At 46.8% G+C, this 18341-nt stretch overlaps 2 protein-coding genes and 1 pseudogene across 2 annotated transcripts; 1 reads left to right on the top strand and 2 right to left on the bottom strand.

The window, feature by feature from the left end:
• Window positions 1-241: 241 nt before the first annotated feature.
• Window positions 242-1089, top strand: LOC125549192 (uncharacterized). Its single transcript, XM_048712660.2, has one exon. The coding sequence runs from the start codon at window positions 278-280 to the stop codon at window positions 866-868; it is 591 nt and encodes a 196-aa protein (XP_048568617.2). The 5' UTR covers window positions 242-277; the 3' UTR covers window positions 869-1089.
• Window positions 1090-5984: 4895 nt separating this feature from the next.
• On the bottom strand, window positions 5985-7498 carry LOC147981525 (uncharacterized; annotated as a pseudogene).
• A 4574-nt stretch (window positions 7499-12072) lies between these two features.
• Window positions 12073-18341, bottom strand: LOC147981524 (E3 ubiquitin-protein ligase BRE1-like 2). Its single transcript, XM_087517140.1, has 11 exons — window positions 18182-18341; window positions 17915-18075; window positions 16783-16854; window positions 15781-15857; window positions 15001-15195; window positions 14063-14135; window positions 13887-13973; window positions 13321-13458; window positions 12947-13149; window positions 12691-12853; window positions 12073-12501 (listed from the first exon to the last, which is right to left on the bottom strand). The coding sequence occupies exons 1-11, from the start codon at window positions 18330-18332 to the stop codon at window positions 12370-12372; spliced, it is 1452 nt and encodes a 483-aa protein (XP_087373266.1). The 5' UTR covers window positions 18333-18341; the 3' UTR covers window positions 12073-12369.

Here is an 18341-nt window from a genome sequence, read left to right as displayed (position 1 = left end):
TGCTTGCATGTGTGTGTTGAACCCAACGGATGCCAATGGAAGAAAGCATCCAAAGAAAATATCGCACACGGTAATATCTCCGGTCTTCATCGCCTGCATGGTGTGTATCCAAGTCTTGCAGCACCAATTAATGCGCTAAATATTTAAGCATCCACTTGACATTGTCAACAAGTCCCACCCCACCAATATGGTCGCAAGCACTATAAATACGCATACAATCTGTCACTTAGAACCCATCATCTTGCAGGAGTACACTGCGATAGAAGGCACACACACAATGGTAGGCACAAAATTATTAGCTCTTGGTTTTGTTGTCCTGTTGAGCATTGGATTGGCCAATGCTGCAAGGGTGGCTAGGTACTCCAGTGCCTCTGGAGTAGGAACGGGAGGAGGAGAGGGTGAGGGGTCTCAGGGTGGTGCTGGCTTCGGTTCTGGGAGTGGAACTGGGTCAGGCGTGAGCTCTAGCAGTGGTGCACATGCAAGCGGCGGAGGAGGAGGCGGAGGTGGCGGTGGTAGCCAATATGGTGGAGCTGGATCTGGTAGCGGCAGTGGCTCGGGCTCGGGTTCTAGTCAATATAGTCAAGGATCTTCCTATCCTTATGGTGGTAGCTATGGTGGATATACTAGTGCCGGTGGTACCGGTGGCGGCGGCGGTGGAGGGCAAGCTAGTGGTTACCATGGATCTAGTGCATATGGGGCTGGTAGTGGCACTGGTTCTGGCTCAGCTACTGCTAATAACAATTGGTATGGACAAGGTAGTACAAATGCATATGCTGGTGGAAACGGTGTTGGCAATGGCGGTGGAACAAATGGTGGAAGTGGTGGAGGCGGAGGTGCTGGATCTGGGTATGGCGATGCCTACCCGTAGTTTGCGTTACGTGAGGAATCTAAAAGTATGGAGCCCAATCTGGTGTGTCAAATAGATGTCTTCAAACTTTTCCATTTATTTGTTATGGTCTTGCATATTATCAAATAAGGGTTTCATTGTTATGGTAAACAATGGTGTAGTGTTTGTGATATATACCGAGAATGTAACATGTCAATGTATCACTATGTACATATGTATCAAGTAATCAGCGTTTGTGCCAACTGACTTGAAATGAGAACTGTGTGTGCCATATGGGTTAGTAACATAAGGTGCTCTTTTATGGTTAACTACTAACAAACATCAATTTAGTTATCCATGCCATGTCACAAGATGGGGGAGGTTCACCCAGCACATAACCACATCGACCACTTCTGTTTTGCATACCTCTTCTTTCTCTCACCTGAAGTTCCTCCTCTCAATTAATGAAAAGAGAACAAAAATCATAGCCTCATATGTTGTCTACCTTTAAGGAGTTTCAAGGCTCTGAAGCACTATCTCAAAACCACACCACCATATCCATCACATCCACGCTCGCAGACACTCTCATACATTCCCTCAGTGGGGCCTTGGTCCTTGCAAGCGCTAAGAGGCTGCCACCATCATGACTTGGTGCCCTGAAATTCCATTAATTCATGGAAACTGTCGAGGGTGTCCTTCGCAACCACTAGCCATGAATGGCAGGGAGGTCCACGATGTTATTATCATAGTTATTCGTTTTATTGCTTTTCCATTTGTTGTAGGCTCCAGTTGTTAGATTAGAAAGTTTGCTTTAGAACTTTGAAAGTTCATTTTCATCTATCATTATGGTAGAAATTGCTACTACAAAGTTTTTTTTAGATTTTTTATGGCAGTTTGACAGATTTTTTATTGTCATTAATGGGCTCAGATTTCTGGAAGTTCCTTTTGTGGGGTAAAAGCCATTACTTGTGGGCTTTTATTTTTTTGAAAGTTTATTAGACCTTTGATAGTTGTGGGTATGCTTAGACTTTTTCAAATTCATTTTTATTTAAAGATGAAGTGGGTTCGCCAACCTCCAATCTTTTGAAAATATCTGAAAGCTCATCGTAATTTTTAGTGAAGGTTGTTTCATTGGCAATTTGAAATGTGAAGCTTAATTGGCATTAAAAGAGACATATAATGTATCTTACTCTGGATATATTAAATTGATGCAATTTTACTTTTATTTCTCTCACAAACACATGTTAAATTGATGTTCCCTTTGTTAGATAAAATAAGTTAAGATACATCCATGGGTATATATAAGTCAATATTAATTACAAAAACTTCAGAGGTCGTGGTAGGAACTAGAGTTCTATCGGGTCTAGGCCTGAGGTTGTAGGGGAAGGAGGGAGCTGGACGTGGATGAACACGCGGCCGCCGGCGGCTGGGCGCCGTCATGCGCGAGTGAGGAGGCGGCGGCGTTGGCAGGAAGCGGCTAGGGTTTAGGGTTCCGGCTCCTCAAGGAGCCGGGCAATAGAATTGTCTTATTGCTTGATTTTCCAAAAGAGTCTTTACAGCTGTTTATATAATCACGATGCTAATAAAAATAAGATAAATTTTGGGCTAAGCCCCTAACTAAACGCGCCCAATGGGCCTCCTCCGGGTATAAGTTATCCCGGTCATAACATCTCTCCCCGCCTGCGCAAACAGCTCGTCCCCGAGCTGGAAGTCTGGGTAGTGTTGGCAGAACTCGTCGCATTGCTCCCAAGTGGCCTCCTCCTCCGGAAGGCCGTCCCACTGGATCATCAAGTGCTACACCCCGCGACGTAGCGGGGCCTGCAACACCTTCGCTGGTCCGGGAAGGAGGCGCCCGTCGGGGGTAGGAGGTAGCGCGGGCGTGGCTGCCGGTGGTTCCCCACGGAAGGGCTTCAGCAGTCCCACATGGATGATGTCATGGATGTGAGCATCGGCCGGAAGCTAAAGGCGGTAGGCCACCTTCGCAATGCGCTCCGGCACGAAAAATGGCCCGACGTAGCGGGGGACCAGCTTGCGCTTCGCGCGCGGGTCAAGGGACTGCGTAGAACAGTGAAGAAGGCACAGCCACACCCAGTCGCCCACCGCGAACTCCGCCTCGCGGTAGTGGCCGTCGTAGTAGTGCTTGGCCAGCTGCTGGGCCTGAATGAGGCATTGCCGCACCTCTGCAAGCATCTCATCGCGGCTGCGAAGAAGGTCGCCCGCCGCCTCCGCTCGAGCCGTCTCCGGGTCAACCGGCAGGATGGGCGGGGGCGGTCGGCCGTAGACCACCTCGAACGGCGTGGCACTCAGGGCGGAGTGATAAGAGGTGTTGTAGCAGTACTCCGCCCATGCAAGCTAGTCCACCCAAGCGCGAGGACGGTCACCTGTGACACAACGCAAATACATGGCAATCACCTTGTTGACCACCTCGGATTGGCCGTCCGTCTGAGGATGGAAGGCCGTGCTCAGGCGAAGCTTCACACACGCCATCCGGAAGAGACCGCGCCAGACATGCCCCGTGAACACAGGGTCCCGGTTGCTGACAATCGAAGAGGGAAACCCGTGGAGGCGGACAATGCTATCGAAGAAGGCACGGGCCACGGATGCGGCAGTGTAGGGATGCCCGAGCGCGTTGAAGTGCGCGCACTTGGAGAAGCGGTTGACCACCATGAAGATGACGAAATTGCCGCCCACCATGGGGAGGCCCTCGATGCAGTCCATGGAGATATTAGCCCAGACCTGAGAGGGCACCTCCAAGGGCTGTAGAAGACCAGCCGGACGCATTGTCTCCGTCTTGTTGCGCTGGCACGTCACACAAGACCGCACCCAGTCCCGGACCAGGGCCCGATCACCGGGGATGTAGAAGTCGGCGCGGAGACAGTGGAGGGTCTTCTACACATCCTCGTGGTCGGCCGAGTGTGCCAGCAGCAGAACCTAGTGACGGAGGTTACCGTGGTCCGGCACGAACAGACGGCGCCCATGCAGGAGCAAGCCATCCATTAGGCGCCACGGCTCCTCCAGGTCTCCGTCATCCAGGCGTTGCCGAAGGAGCTGAGCATCCGGCGCGACCGCGGTGGCCCTGCGGATGTCAACAAAGAGGGCAAAGGAGGGCCCGGAGCGGATGCAGAGCGCCGCCCCATCGGAGTCGCCGACGGCTGTGTCGTGGTAGGTGTGGCGGCGGGACAAGGCGTCGGCCACAGTGTTAAGGCGGCCCGGACGATACTCGATGGTGAAGTCGAAGCCAAAGAGCTTGTTGATCCACTGGTGCTCCGGCATGGTAGACAGCCTCTGGTCCAATAAGAACTTGAGGCTGTAGTGATCCGTGCGAATCCGGAACGACTGGCCCCAAAGATAGGGCCGCCAATGGCGCACGACCTGCACCAAGCCAATGAGCTCCCTCTCATAGGACATGAGCTTAAGATGGCGCGCGGTGAAGGGTCTGCTGAAGAATGTGTGCGGTCCATTGCCCTAATGAAGGACGGCACCAAAGCCCACACCGAAGGCGTCGCAGTCCACGAGGAACGAGCGGTCAAAGTCAGGCATCTGAAGAACTGGGCCCGTCATGAGGGCCTCCTTGAGAGCCTTGAATTCCGATGTCGCCTCCGCATCCCAGGCAAAGGCGCCGCGACGCAGCAAGCACGTGAGCGAGGACGCGATGAGGTCGAACTCCCGAATAAATTTTCGGTAATACCCCGCGAGGCCCAGCAAGCCGCGAAGAGCTCGCAGTGAGTGCGGTGTCAGCCAGGCCGCGACGGCCGCCACCTTGTCGGCGTCCATAGCAACCCCCTCGACCGAGATGACGTGGCCGAGCTGAAGGTGTCCCGAACGAGCACTTCAAGCGCTTAAGATGAAGATGGTGTGCTCGAAGCTCGTTGAAGACGATGGCGACGTGCTGAAGGTGCTCCGCCCACGAGGTGCTATAGATAAGAATGTCATCAAAGAAAACGAGCACAAACCGATGCAAGTAGGGGCGGAGGACGTCGTTCATCAAAGCCTGGAAGGCCGCCGGGGCGTTGGAGAGGCCAACAGGCATCACCAAGAACTCGAAGTGGCCGTGATGAGTCTAAAACGCCGTCTTGGCAACATCGTCCGGGTGCATCTGCATCTGGTGGTAGCCTGATCGGAGGTCGAGCTTGGTGAAGAAGCGCGCTCCATGTAGCTCGTCGACCACCGGGATAGGAAACTTGTCCTTGAGTGTCAGGGCATTAAGGGCGCGGTAGTCGATGCAGAAGCGCCACGTGCCATCCGACTTGCAGACGAGGAGGAACGGCGCCGGAAACGGCGATGTGGAGATCCGGATGATGCCCAAGGCGAGCATGATCACACACTGCTGCTCTAGCTTGTCCTTCTGCAACTGGGGATAGCGGTAGGGGCACACTGCAACCGGCGCCGTGCCCGGCAGGAGATGAATGCGGTGATCATACACCCAAGCTGGCGGAAGGCCCTGAGCTCGTCGAAGAGGTCGTGGTGCTGCTGTAGGAGGTGATCCAACAGTGGGTGCTCGGGTTCGGCGACGATCGCGGCCAGCTGCAGCTGCGGCGTCACTGGTGAGGCGCCAACCACGCCCTCCCACCGGATGCGGCGCCCAGGCGCCAGAAGATCATCGTCAGGGCGTCGAAGTCCAAGAGGATGGGACCGAGGGTCCGCAAGAAGTCGACGTAGAGGATGAAGTCAAAGCAGCCCAAGTCGATGCCGGTGCACATGATAGTGAAGTACTCGTCGCCGATGATGATGGGCACGTTCCGCACCAGCCCGTGGCACCGGAGGCAGTCGCCGTTAGCCACCCTGACCCGAAGTTGCTCCTTGCCCGTCGGCTGAAGCGCTAAGCGCCGCATGGTAGCCTCGGGCAGGGAGTTATGCATGGAGCCCGTATCCAGGAGGGCCACCAGGGCTCGCCGTGAATCATCACCGGCAAGAGCATAGTCTGCTCATCGCGGATGCCGGCAAGCGCATGGAGCGAGACCAGGAGCGCCATCGCCGGAGCGGGCGCGGGGGCGACCTCCGCAACAGCTGGTGGCGGCAACTCGCTGAGCCCGTCGGCGGGTGTGTCCACCTCGACGTAGTCAGCCTCCTTCAAGTAGAAGAGGCGTGGACAGATGTGGCCCGGCACGTAGGGCTCATCGCAATTATAGCAAAGCCCCTAGCGACGTCGCGCGAGCTACTAGGCTGGAGAGAGCCGGCGGAAGGGCCGCGTCGTGGCCGGAGTGGTAGTCCCTGGAGCGGCCGGGGGCGGCCGGCCCGACACAGTTGGTGTCGGGGGCGGCCGGCCCAGCACAGGTGGTGTTGGGGGCAGCCTGGCGGCCTGTCGGCCACCTCGAGCCGTTGCCGCCTGCTGCAACGCCTGCGTGCGACGCTCGAAGGCGCGGGCGTAGTACATGGCCGTCTGGAGGTCCTGGGGTCCCCGAATCTCCACGTCCACGCGGATGTGATCCGGCAGACTCTCGACTAAGAGCTCGGCGCGCTGCTGCGCCCTCACGCCCGGTGTGTGGCACACCAAGGCCTGGAAACGGTCGGCGAAGTCCTGCACCGTGGAGGTGAAGGGGAGGTGGCCGAGTTCCGCCAGCCGGCTCCCGCGTATCGGCGAACCAAAGCGAAGGAGGCATAGGTCGCGAAAGCACTCTCATGGGGGCATGCCGCCATCGTCCTGCTCGAGGGCGGAGTACCACATCTGTGCGGCGCCCCGGAGGTGGTAAGATGCGATCCAGGTGCGGTCCGACGCGAGCGCGCGTTGCCCCTAGAAGAATTGCTCACACTAGTTGAGCTAGTTGAGGGGGTCCTCGGTGCCATCGTAGGTGGCGAAGTCGAGCTTGGCGAAGCGTGGCGGTGTCTGAGCATGACCGCCGTGAGCGTACAGCTCGGCGGTACGGTGCAGCGAAGAAGATGGCGCCGGCCCATTGTGCACATGGGGTCCCTCGTGAAACGGTGGCCCGGCGTATGGCAGGGTAGGCGTACGGCAGGGTAAGCGCCGGCAGTTCCCCGGCCATAGTATAGACCGGCGGCGGTGATGACTCGACCAAACAGGCCGGAAGCTGGGACGGCGAGGGCGGGAACCGAACCTGCTGGATCGGAACGCCCGCCGGCGCAATCGTAGCCGGCCCGGTGCTGGGCGGCGGTGGCGCCTGCAGCTGCAGCTGCGGCTACGTGGGGGAGCCGGATGTGGCGGAAACCGCGGTGGCTGGGGACGGCCACACCGGCCATAGCGGGATGGTGGCGGGGGTGGCTGCAGCGGCCCGACCAGCGTCGCTGAGGCACCCGGGAGCGACGGCTGCTAGGGCAGGAGAAGGGGCCCGGTGGCGGCGGCGGTTGGCGCAGCCAGCGGTGGCCCGCCAGGTATAGGCGGATGCCCTAAACCGTGGTGGCGAGATCGTGGATTGCTTCGGTGACCTCTTCCGGAGAGAAGATGGCGGTGACCGGCGCAGCGGTGGTGACAGGCACCGGCGGGGGAGGCGCGCTGGCCGTTATGGACAGCGGGGCGGTGGTGGCGGTGGGCAGCGAGAGGGATGGGGTGGGCAGCGGGAGGGATGGGGTGGGCGGCGGCGAAGACATGGTCGCAACCGAGCTAGCTAATACCAAAGTGGTAGGAACTAGGGTTCTACCGGGTCTAGGCCTGAGGTTGTAGGGGAAGGAGGGAGCTGGACGTGGACGAACACGCGGCCGCCGGCGGCTGGGCGCCATCGTGCGTGAGGGAGGAGGCGGCGGCGTTGGCAGGAGGCGGCTAGGGTTTGGGGTTCGGGCTCCTCAGGGAGCCGGGCAATAGAATTGTGATCTTATTGCTTGATTTTCCAAAAGAGTCTTTACATCTGTTTATATAATCACGATGCTAATAAAAATAAGATAACTTTTGGGTTAAGCCCCTAACTAAACGTGCCCAGTGGGCCTCCTCCGGATATAAGTTACCCCGGTCATAACAGGTCGCCTCTGTGTTGTCAATTGCTTGAGCTGCTTTCATCAGTGGATGCTTGCATGTGTGTTGAACTGTTGACCAAACATATATGTGATTAACCAGGGTCATCATTTACTCTTACCGAACGGATGGCCAATCCGATCATTAATACTTATTACTAGCTATTGAGTATTTTCTAATTTATTATTTCTTGTGTCCTATCCGAATAGCCAATAGTGAAAGATTTTTTTTGCAGGGCATCCATTATTGAAAATGATCCTATACTCACCCTAACATGTATTTCCACTTCTCACCTCGATGAATCGGTTATATATCTTAGTTATCATTTTTAATGTACTTCATTAGGGATTCTTACAAGATATCCAAAGTGAATTATACGGAGGAAGTACTATTTTTGCATGTACAAAGAGTACATTAGAAAAAACTAGGAGAGACGTGATGTTTTACATTATACTCATATTGGGGCATCTTAGAATAATTAATTAGTGAAATGTATTGAGAATAAAAAAAGAGGTATAATAAATTCATTCAAGAGGTATGTTATACTACCATGAGTATGCAAAGGGTATGCCCCAAAATCATTTAGCTGCTCACCTTTTGACTTGCACTCTTGACATAGTTTTCCGTATACCCCCCCCCCTCCCCCCCCCCCCCCCCCCCTCTCTCTCGGAAAAGCGACATAATTGACACATGCACATCCTATTTATTTTTATTCTGTCATATCATAGATAAATAAATTAAACTGAAGCATGCATGAACATTTTACTGTGAAAACTTGTAGTTACCATTAACTTAAGGCGATTGATTGATGTTCAGGGTCAAATTAAAAGCTGGCTGGTATCCTTCTTACATGCACATGTCATTGGCCGTGTGCAATCAGTCATTCATCTCAGGTAGAAGACACCCTGCAACAAAAAACAGATAATACAGTTTGAGATCAAGATACTTTTCGCCAGTTTCAGATCTTAGAAGTACTGTAATATAATAATCAGAGGATTTTTTAAAAATTTGTGCAAACAAATTTTATTTTTATTACATTGTCATTTTTGCATGATATCCACTTGTTAGACTGGAGAGTTAGTTTTAGAACTTTGGACTTCAATTTTTTAAGTAGAAACGTCTTTTAATTGTGGTTGTCTAATTATTCCAAATTATGTGTTGCTCTCCTACGTCGGTACCGAGACGTTGCTGCAATTAACTGTAAATTAGCAAAAAAAAATTAAGTATGCCGGTAAAGCAAGTGCCTGCAGTGCTACAAACACATGGCTTCTTTGCCCAGAAATGTTACTAGTAATCAAAGTCTAGTGTATTCCTACTATCATAAACCAGATGCTTTAATTAATTAGTCACATTGTTGCATTGCTCGCCGGTCACCGCGTCCAACCGTATTATCCTGATTCTCACATGCATCCCTGGGATTCTTAAGCACGTCTACATGGATAAGCACATCCAACATGCCATGCATAAACATGAAAATCAATCACGAGAACTTCGAGGTCGTCCGCTCCTGCAAATGTCAACTTCTAAAGGGACGTTCTCTCAATCGATCAGTGGATACTTGTTTAAATGTCTAGAGTACTGCATACTCCTAGATATGCACGCACTACCACCATTTGTTTAAATGTCTAGAGCAATGCATCGAATGTATATATGGCGTTTTAATATTAAGACGTAAACTTAATGCTTACAAAAATGACATAACAAGAAAGATACACAAAAAGAAGTACACTAGCATTATTCTCTGTGTAGTCAGGACACATTTGAGTACCTAACTAATGAATACGTACTCTCATTCCAGCATATCATTTCTTCAGTAATCATACCTTCATCATGGTAAGAGTTAGTTTAGCTAGGCCTTCGTTTACTTCACTCGGGAGTTAATTTAACTAGGATGTCGTTTACTTCACTCGTGGAAGGATGCACCTCTTGATCGATCATCCACTCGAGTAAGCATGCACCTGCACATGATGATAAAGTAGTAGATCATGCAAATCAAGGGTACAACAGGTTGATTTACTCCATTAGTACAGGCATCAATGGTGGTATAGGATTACGCTGAGCTTTGCTTCGACAAGATGATCATATCGGTGGTGCTGGCACGAACCTGGTTTGGATTTTACCATCTGATACATCACACGAGGATATATATCTCAAAGTCAACTATGAAAACTTTGAGATCACCTCTCTAATGTCATCTGCTGGAGCTAGATGTGCTCATCAGTGGATATTTGCGTGTGTGCTCACCTGTTGACTGAATGTGGACCCAATGATTAATCAGGGTCACCGTTTACTCTTATCAAACAGATGGCCAATTCTGACCATTAATTTTTGTTACTACTTCCCCTCCATTCTAAATTGATTGAATTTATAACATTGCTTTTTCACTATTTCACTTGCATCCTTGAAAAAAAGAAATTTGTATATGCCCACAATAGAATGAAATTTGTATATTTCCTATTCCTGTAACATAAAGGGACATAATTAGTGAAGCGTGCACAAATCTGTCTTTATTTTTCAGTATTCACTTGGCTTGATTGACTCTTACCTTCTTACCTCACATGTAAAAAAAGGAGGTAAGAGGGACCATGTTAAAATTTGCCCTCATCGAGACCATCGCCTGCATCTTGTAAATTGTCATTTTCTTTCTTCTATAAACATTAAGTACGCCTGCCATTCTGTGAGCTGGTAGTTTTGTACCTGGCATTCTGCGAGTTTAAGATGAGATGAGTTCTGCGAGTTTAAAATTTGCCATCAAGATAAGAATAGTGCATGGCCTCTGGCACTATAAATACCTGTAAGCACTTACCAGGAGCTCATCTCATCTTAAACTCGCAGAATGCCAGGTACAAAACTACCAGCTCACAGAATGGCAGGCGTACTTAATGTTTATAGAAGAAAGAAAATGACAATTTACAAGATGCAGGCGATGGTCTCGATGAGGACCATGTTAAAACTGCTCCTCGATGAGACCATTAGGAGCCAGCCAGCTACTCCACTCTGTACAGGTTACTGGGCATGCAAACTGGAGTATTAGTTAACTCCAGCGCTGATGATCCTGTTGTTAATTAACTCAAGATGAACGATTGAGCAAGTTGCTCACGGTCAGATCAAAAGCTGGCTGGTGTCCTTACATGGACATGCTAGTTTTCTTCATGGTTACTCATTAATTGGCCGTGTGCAATCAGTCAGTCATCTCAAGTAGAAAAACTGAAACATAGCAACAGAGAGCAGATAACACAGTTTGGGATCAAGATATTTTTTGCCCGTTCCAGAACATAGAAATATGGTAATATAATAATCTGGGTGTTAAACTTGTATATTCCACAGACAATGTAAACTGTAACCACGCAGAAACAGACAAAATTTGCCAGTATCTACATTTATCAAACAGGGAAAAAACTCACGGATGGAGACAATGCATGGTACAGAAAACTGAATTTTCATGGAAGATGTTTCAGTGCATGAGATTCGTGCCAATTTTCAGCACGTTTGGATATCTTAGTAACTCTCAGCAAATAAGACAAATTTGGGGTCCGTCAAACAATTTACTGTTCATATACTTTTCGGACTGTTTTTTTAGAGCTACCTAGATGTCTGAACGAATTGAAAATTGGCATGGACTTCACGCACTGAAACATCTTCCACGCAAAAAAGAATCAGTTTTTTTTTTGGATTTACTGTTCACTGGGTGCAGATGAGCCCGGGCTCAGAAATGGATATTCCAGATATAAACTGAAAAGAAAAGACATGAAAGTAAAACACAAATACTGGAAGGAGCCAACAACAAGAAGCAACATCTGGATAGAGGTGGTTGGTTGCCTCCTGCTTATAGTTTTCCAAAGCTTAATACAAATTGCAAAGAAAGCCTACCGAAGGGAACTACGTGCCCAGTTTTGTACTCTGATCACTACTCAGGGTAATACATAGTTTGATTATGCCTGATTTGACTGTATTAGCTGGCCAAATAATTATGAAGGAATTGCCGGTCAAGCTGGGTCATCTTCATGTATATTTGTTCTGCAGCAGGACATGAGCCTCTCAACTTCAGCAAGAGCAGCTTTGCAGAAACAAGTGTTGCTTATCCCCTGTTCATCATATCCTAGCGGGAGAACCTTTTTGAAGGCAGAAATAATCTTCACCTTCTATTCATTTCTTATTTACTCCTAACTCACTTCGAACCATCATTGCAATGGCCTTGACTAGAGGCAGGTCAAGAGTGGCGAATCTAACCCACTCGGACTCGCTGGGAAGAGATCATCGGACAAACAAAAATCACACAAGCAATAAAGTTACAATAAACTTCTTCTAGACTTCAGTATTTTTCAACATCGATACGACACGGGCGCACATCACCAAGTTGCAGTGATATCAGCAGAGACAACATCTCCATAGCAGGCAGCTGGTTTTTCGCGGTGGATCAACGGTTGGGCGGCCATTGCGCACATCCAATCCGCTGGAGCATGTTCGCGCGCTATCTAAAAGGGTTATATTTTTACTTCTTTGCTGGATCTAAGCGCCCCCATGAGAAAACCGGAAACTATTACATATCTACAAGAGACAAGCACGCAGAGCAGGTTGGTGCTATCTGCTGTCCAAGGGTACCAACTACTACCAGGTCATCCAAGCCAGCCTCGCTGAGACTTCAGATCTTCACCTCTCGCACATCATTTTGCCCGAAAGGGGTGCCGCAGCCCGGGCACTTCCGGTGCCGTAGCTCGAGGTTCCTCTGGATACATGTCGAGCAGAACAGATGGAAGCATTTGGTGATCACAACCTGCCAACAACCAACAAAGGAACATCAGCAGCAGGCGCTCACAACTTTTAAGATCTTACCGCGGAGAAACTGAAACTTCGGTGACATGTGAACACAAATGAATGTGGATCTCAGCTGCTAAAATCTCAAGTCGGGCACAAATCCGGACCAGTCAAACATAAGCTGTGTGATTCAATCGACAGTAGTTACCTCTTTGGGCCGGTCAAAGCACACGCCAAACTTGAGAATAGCCTTGCAGTCTTTTATCTCGTCCTGGAGCTTCTGGATAGTAGCCTCTTCATTCTCGGAGGTCAGCTCCATGACTTCATTCTTCACCAACTCGTATTCTTCCTCGAGCTTTCTCTTCTCGCCTCTATAAGATAGCAAAAGAATGTAACAAGCCCTGGTAGCAGAACAGCAAGACCAACTTGGAATCAAAAATTAACACCACACCAGCAAGCCTAACCTCTCACGCTCCAACTCCGTTCTGAGCTCAGCTATTTTTTTCTGGATTTGCTCATATTCTTTCGCAGAAGATCCAACGGCGGACCGAAGCCACTTGAGCTCCTTCTCTGCTTCAGATACCTCCAGCAGAGTCTTTTCAATGGTAATTGCATGATGCCTGTTCTCTGAAGAAGTTTTTATAGCTTGTGCGACATAGGCTTTCATCTGTAAGGTTTATTCAAATAAAGACACTTCAAAACCAGCTCAGTGGTAAACACAGACACACACAAAATATATTATTTTAATACAATATTCCCTTTGACGTGATCTTCAAATACTGTTGGCAGAAGCAAATTGAACTATTGAAGAACACATAGGGCATGAGTCAGAGATTACCTGCTCTTCACCACGGGCGAGTTTTTGTTTAGATGACTCCAGTGAATTGTTAACCTGATGGAGTTGCTTCTGTAACAAATGCTTTTCAGAGAGAAGGGAAGCAGAGGCTTGCTTTGTCTTCACGCTATCTGATACTAGCTGTTAGATGAGAAGCAAGTAAGAAAAGCAAACAACATATCTTCTGGCAATGCAAGAGAGTATAAATGATGTGAGGTTGAAGTGCATGGTAAGGCAAGGTAATGCACTGGACTACTGCCCCAGCATCTAGGTGCTAGCCAGAGACATGCTGCAAGGCCACACTATATGAATCAACAAGTAGCAGCAACAGATAGAGATGGAAAATGGAAAAGAGAAATACACCAGGCCACCTAGCCCAACAGCCGCAGTTGCCACCATGCTTGTACACATGGAGCATGTAACAGGATCCTAGTGGTGTGTTGCTATACTGAGGGGAGTGTGCTATGCCGCCGGCATAGGGGAAACACCAGCGAGGCAAAAGCATGGATTCCATCACAGAAAGTACAGCAAGCTGGCAGCAAAGAGCTACCATGGTATCAGATACGCACCTTTATGTTAAAATCATCTCTGTCGGCAACCTGTTGAAGAAGATGCTGGTTTTGTGTCTGCATGTCTTCATATGCTTGACCAATTGTCTGCAGTGACAGCATCATTTGCTTTCAAACACACTCTCACACACAAACAAAAACAACACTGCTGATAAGAAAACTAAAAATGAGCTAACCTCAATTTCAGAGATATAAGCATCTCCTTCCGCTTCTTTAATTCTTATTGCCTCCTTGAGTTCCAGAACACCTCTGCACAACAGATCACACAAGGGATGAAGCTGCGGAGATGATACAGAATACCAAGTCCTCATTGAACAATAAAATATCTACTGGTTCACAAACATAACATATAGTCCCAGCTGTAGGAAAATATAAAAGCTCGTTTAAACTACTGATCACTAGAATTAGTTGGATAATACTCCCTCTGTTCCTAAATATAGATCTTTTTAGGATTATTGAGTTCGAATTAGGTTTTAACCTAGTTGGCCAAACAGGACAGTAAGGCACAAAATATATGTATTACTAGCTGGTGCAGGAACCAGTTGGAGGAGTTAAACTGGAACCTAGCCAGTTCTGATTTCACCTGGGCTGGTTAACGGCTGCAAAAAAAAAAAAGTCCAGTTTGTTTGTGCATTTTGAGCCTATGAGTTTATTAAGAATTTAGGAACAAGGTGTATATGCTCGGACTTCCAATGGAAGTTGTGATCAAGAAGGGGGGGGGGGGGGGGGGGGTTGGGGGAGTTTATTGGCCATTGAGCGGCAAAATGGGCGGTTTTGAAACCTATAAAGGACTATGTTAACCGTTATTAAATACTACTCCATATGTTATTAATTGACGCTCAAACGGGTGTATCTAGACGTATTTCCATGCTAGATACATCCATTTGAACAACATCAACTAATTCCGGACGGAGAAAGTATGTATTTAACACACTCAACATTTTTCACGTCATTAATAGCAGCAACCAGGATGAAACAACTGCAATAATTAAGATCCTGATCCCCTCAATGGAAAACTCGTTTGAAATAGCAATCCAAGTAAACTGGAGAACTATTTCAGTGCCAGTAAACTGGAGAACACATATCGAATTGGCATTAGGAGAAGATAACTGACCTTTCAGATGCATCTACATTGGTCCTTAACTCTTCCAGTTCTGCTTCAGCAATGCAAAGCCTTCGCTGGCATGCAGTTTCGGTTTCATTTGCAGCTTTTACACGAAGCTCAAGACTGTGCTCCTCTAGACTAGTTCTCAAATATTCAGCCTGCTTGCGAGCTCGATTTTCTGATTCCTTGATCTCTGTAATTGTCCTAGATTCACAGAGTAAAATAAGAATCTAACAAATGAAGCAAAAATATATTAGTATGCAAAATTGATGAAAGCTGTGAATTGACAATCATTCTATGGATTGTTTTCACAGGGGAAATCAATGGGCATTTGGTAATGGAGGAAAGCGTAGAGGTAACCAACTTTTTTTTGAGTTCTTAGCCTATATGAACTATGATCTTTATTCCTCGCCGTTTTGATATTTTATTTTCAGCTTAACAATCACATGTTTTAACAACTTGATAGATTTAACCTGAACGCAAATTTTCATATGTAAAGTATATAGCTGAAATTGAGGATTAGTGTAAAGATGGACTTCTTTTAGGCATACAGTAGAACATGTTTATTCAGAAGAAAAAAATTCATTGAATGATAGTAGAACTTTAAGAATCATAAAGGGATGTGTCAACTTTATCTCTTGTTCCCAAGGTGTGGTAAACTGCAAATGCCAAGTAAACAGAGACTTTCAAGAATCTGGTGGACTACGTGATCATCTAAGAGAACAGCATAAGTCAGTCACAAAAAATCAACACAACTGATAAGTGATAACGATAACAATCAAGTCATACCTCGACTCAGAACATTCTTTCCCATACATATCCACAATTAATTCCAACTCCTGATTTTCCTTTTCCAACGTCTCAATCTGTTGAAATTTCATTCAGAAAACATGAATGGCAATCGAGACACAGTGCAAAATTCCAATAGCTTGGCTTCGGACCATTGAAGGGCAATACTTCCTTATTTTTCTTAAGAAAATGGAAGATTTTTGTATTTATGCTCATATATGTAACCTCTCTTAGTTGCATATTCACTACCAGATGTTTGTTTGCCCACAAATGTTTAAAATTTAAGGGCACATACTGTTAGTTGCATATTCACTACCAGATGTTTATTTGCCCACAGTTGGAAAATAACAACAATTTCAGGTACCTAGTTGCAAAAGCTGAATATACACCAATGCTTGAAAGACTAAGAACTAACTGTTAATTCATAATATATTTTCAGAAACCAGGTACTCCCTCCGTTCCAAATTACTCGTCGTGATTTTAGTTCAAATTTGAACTAAAACCACGACGAGTAATTTGGAACGGAGGGAGTATCCAGCAAGGTCTAATCTTGACAGATCTGACCTTATTTAATGACAAGTAGAGATAACCTAATGGTGCATGCTGTCTCTTTTTAAAGAATGGCTTTGTTATAGAGCAAGGACTAAATCTTCACAAGTAGCATGTAGCCTAACGGACATATAGACTAATCTTGACAGATCTAACCTTATTTGATCATATCTCACCCTAGCGTAACTAATTTTATATTTCTTTATATATAATTGGCTTAACGCCCAAGCTACTTGCTCTCCAAGTTGCTCCTTTGGCCATCTATGGGGTGAGTCTACGCTAATAAGTGATAACAAATCAGATATAATTGCTTGTGTAATAACTCGAAAATTTCTCCGAGCTGAGAGAACCATGGTGGAGGGAAAAGCAACCATTTTCAGATAACGCAAATATATCTCAGGCTGTCAGCACAATTAGAAGACGAGAGCTTTTCATGATACCATACCAATTTACCAATTCTTTGAGGGACTTGATCTCAGAGACTTGTGCGTTGTATCTATCAGATATTTCCTTCTGCTCACTGATCTGAAAATTGGAGATACTTCCGTCAGATGTTTCGATTATGCTAGAGGTCTATTCACAATTTCTCAGGTATAGTTCTGAAGATAAAACTCTACGGAAATAGTTTGTGAATAATATTGTTTGAAGATCTAACAATGATCCTAAAAACATGTAACAATGCAAGCATATAACAGCATCAAAGTACACATGAGTATACCCTAGTATTGAGTTGATCCTGTTTTTTGTAGATAATCACCCAGCTTTAATAAAGCAGAGATAGCCTGAAGATAATATAACCTTTCTCTTCACTTCTCATTTTGGAGATCAGACACGGTCTCTGATACACCTAATTAACTATGACTTTTCGTATACTTTAGAGATAAAACATTCAGAAAAATGGCATAGAATAAATTTTATGACAAATATATTTTGAATGACAAACATAAACACTTCTGCATACTATATTGGGAAAAGTAACGTACATACAGAGGTGGGCTTGAGCTAGGTTTTAGATACTTGTGCATCTGGAAAACTTCTCAAAAAAGTCACATATGTTCATCTGTTAGAACATCCTATATTTTAGATTTGGTTGGTTTAAATTGAGTTGGTTATGTGCTAGCAGTCGACTATTTAAGTGATGACTTTGCTTCTTTGTAGAAGGCGATCAGTAAACAAACTTCCCTTGACCAGCTATTCTAGTGTTACTACCCCAACTGGTAACCCCTTCAATCTAATGTCATTCTACCTTAATCCATCTTATTCCCAACCCCTTGTTCAACTCAGTTCATGACACGGTAAGAATGGACTAGTTCAGGTATGTGGTGCTTGCTCTTTGTACTTAATCTGTATGTCAGATATATGAATGCAGAAAATATCCTATCAGATAAAATCAATGCAAAGTGAGTAAATGTGTACAGGAATCACGATGAGGAAACATAAATGATCTATTTTTCATTACACACTGTGTGGCAATCTCACTTCCAAGTACAAACATGTTAAGTTTCAGTGACATTCACAGACATGGCAACAGATGCAAACTGAGATCCAGTTTGGAAACATCAATAGATCCAGATCAATGACATACCTTCTTAGCTAACAAGGTTCTCAACGATTCAGCTTCTTCACGTAATGCAAGTGCTTCAGAAGCCGCATCCTTTGATCTATTCAATTGATTCTCCATCATTCCCATCTCTTTAGAGAGTGCTGCAGCCATGACATGAATCTCATCCTTGAAGTCTTTTTTACCTAGACAGTGGTGGAATTGAGAACAAAGTATATATTACACTGCAGAAGGAGGTAAACGGTAAACCCAGATCTCGATTTAGCAAGCCACTAAGTCAGGCCTCAATACCTGAATCTTGCAATGATTCCTCAACTTTGATCTCAAGATCATTCTTCTCAGCAATGGATTTCAGAATCTGATGTTCCAGTTCTTCGATTTTGGCCTCATAAGCGGTAATGGATTGTTTAATATTGTCGACAGATTCTCCTTTTGCACACATTTCTTTCTC

This window comes from Triticum urartu, chromosome 3A, assembly GCF_056163025.1.
Source record: "Triticum urartu cultivar PI428250 chromosome 3A, HENAU_Tu73, whole genome shotgun sequence".
NCBI lineage: Eukaryota > Viridiplantae > Streptophyta > Magnoliopsida > Poales > Poaceae > Triticum > Triticum urartu.
The sequence above is the reverse complement of the archived record's forward strand: the minus strand, read 5'-3'. Positions and strand labels throughout refer to the sequence as shown.

Coding starts and splice junctions, on each gene's coding strand:
- LOC147981524 (XM_087517140.1), bottom strand. CDS start 18,332: ATGTGTGCAAAAGGAGAATCTGTCGACAATATTAAACAATCCATTACC. Junction 18,076..18,181: donor GGAATCATTGCAAGATTCAG/GTATTGAGGCCT, acceptor ACCACTGTCTAG/GTAAAAAAGACTTCAAGGAT. Junction 15,196..15,780: donor AAAGAATGTTCTGAGTCGAG/GTATGACTTGAT, acceptor CTGTGAATCTAG/GACAATTACAGAGATCAAGG.
- LOC125549192 (XM_048712660.2), top strand. CDS start 278: ATGGTAGGCACAAAATTATTAGCTCTTGGTTTTGTTGTCCTGTTGAGC.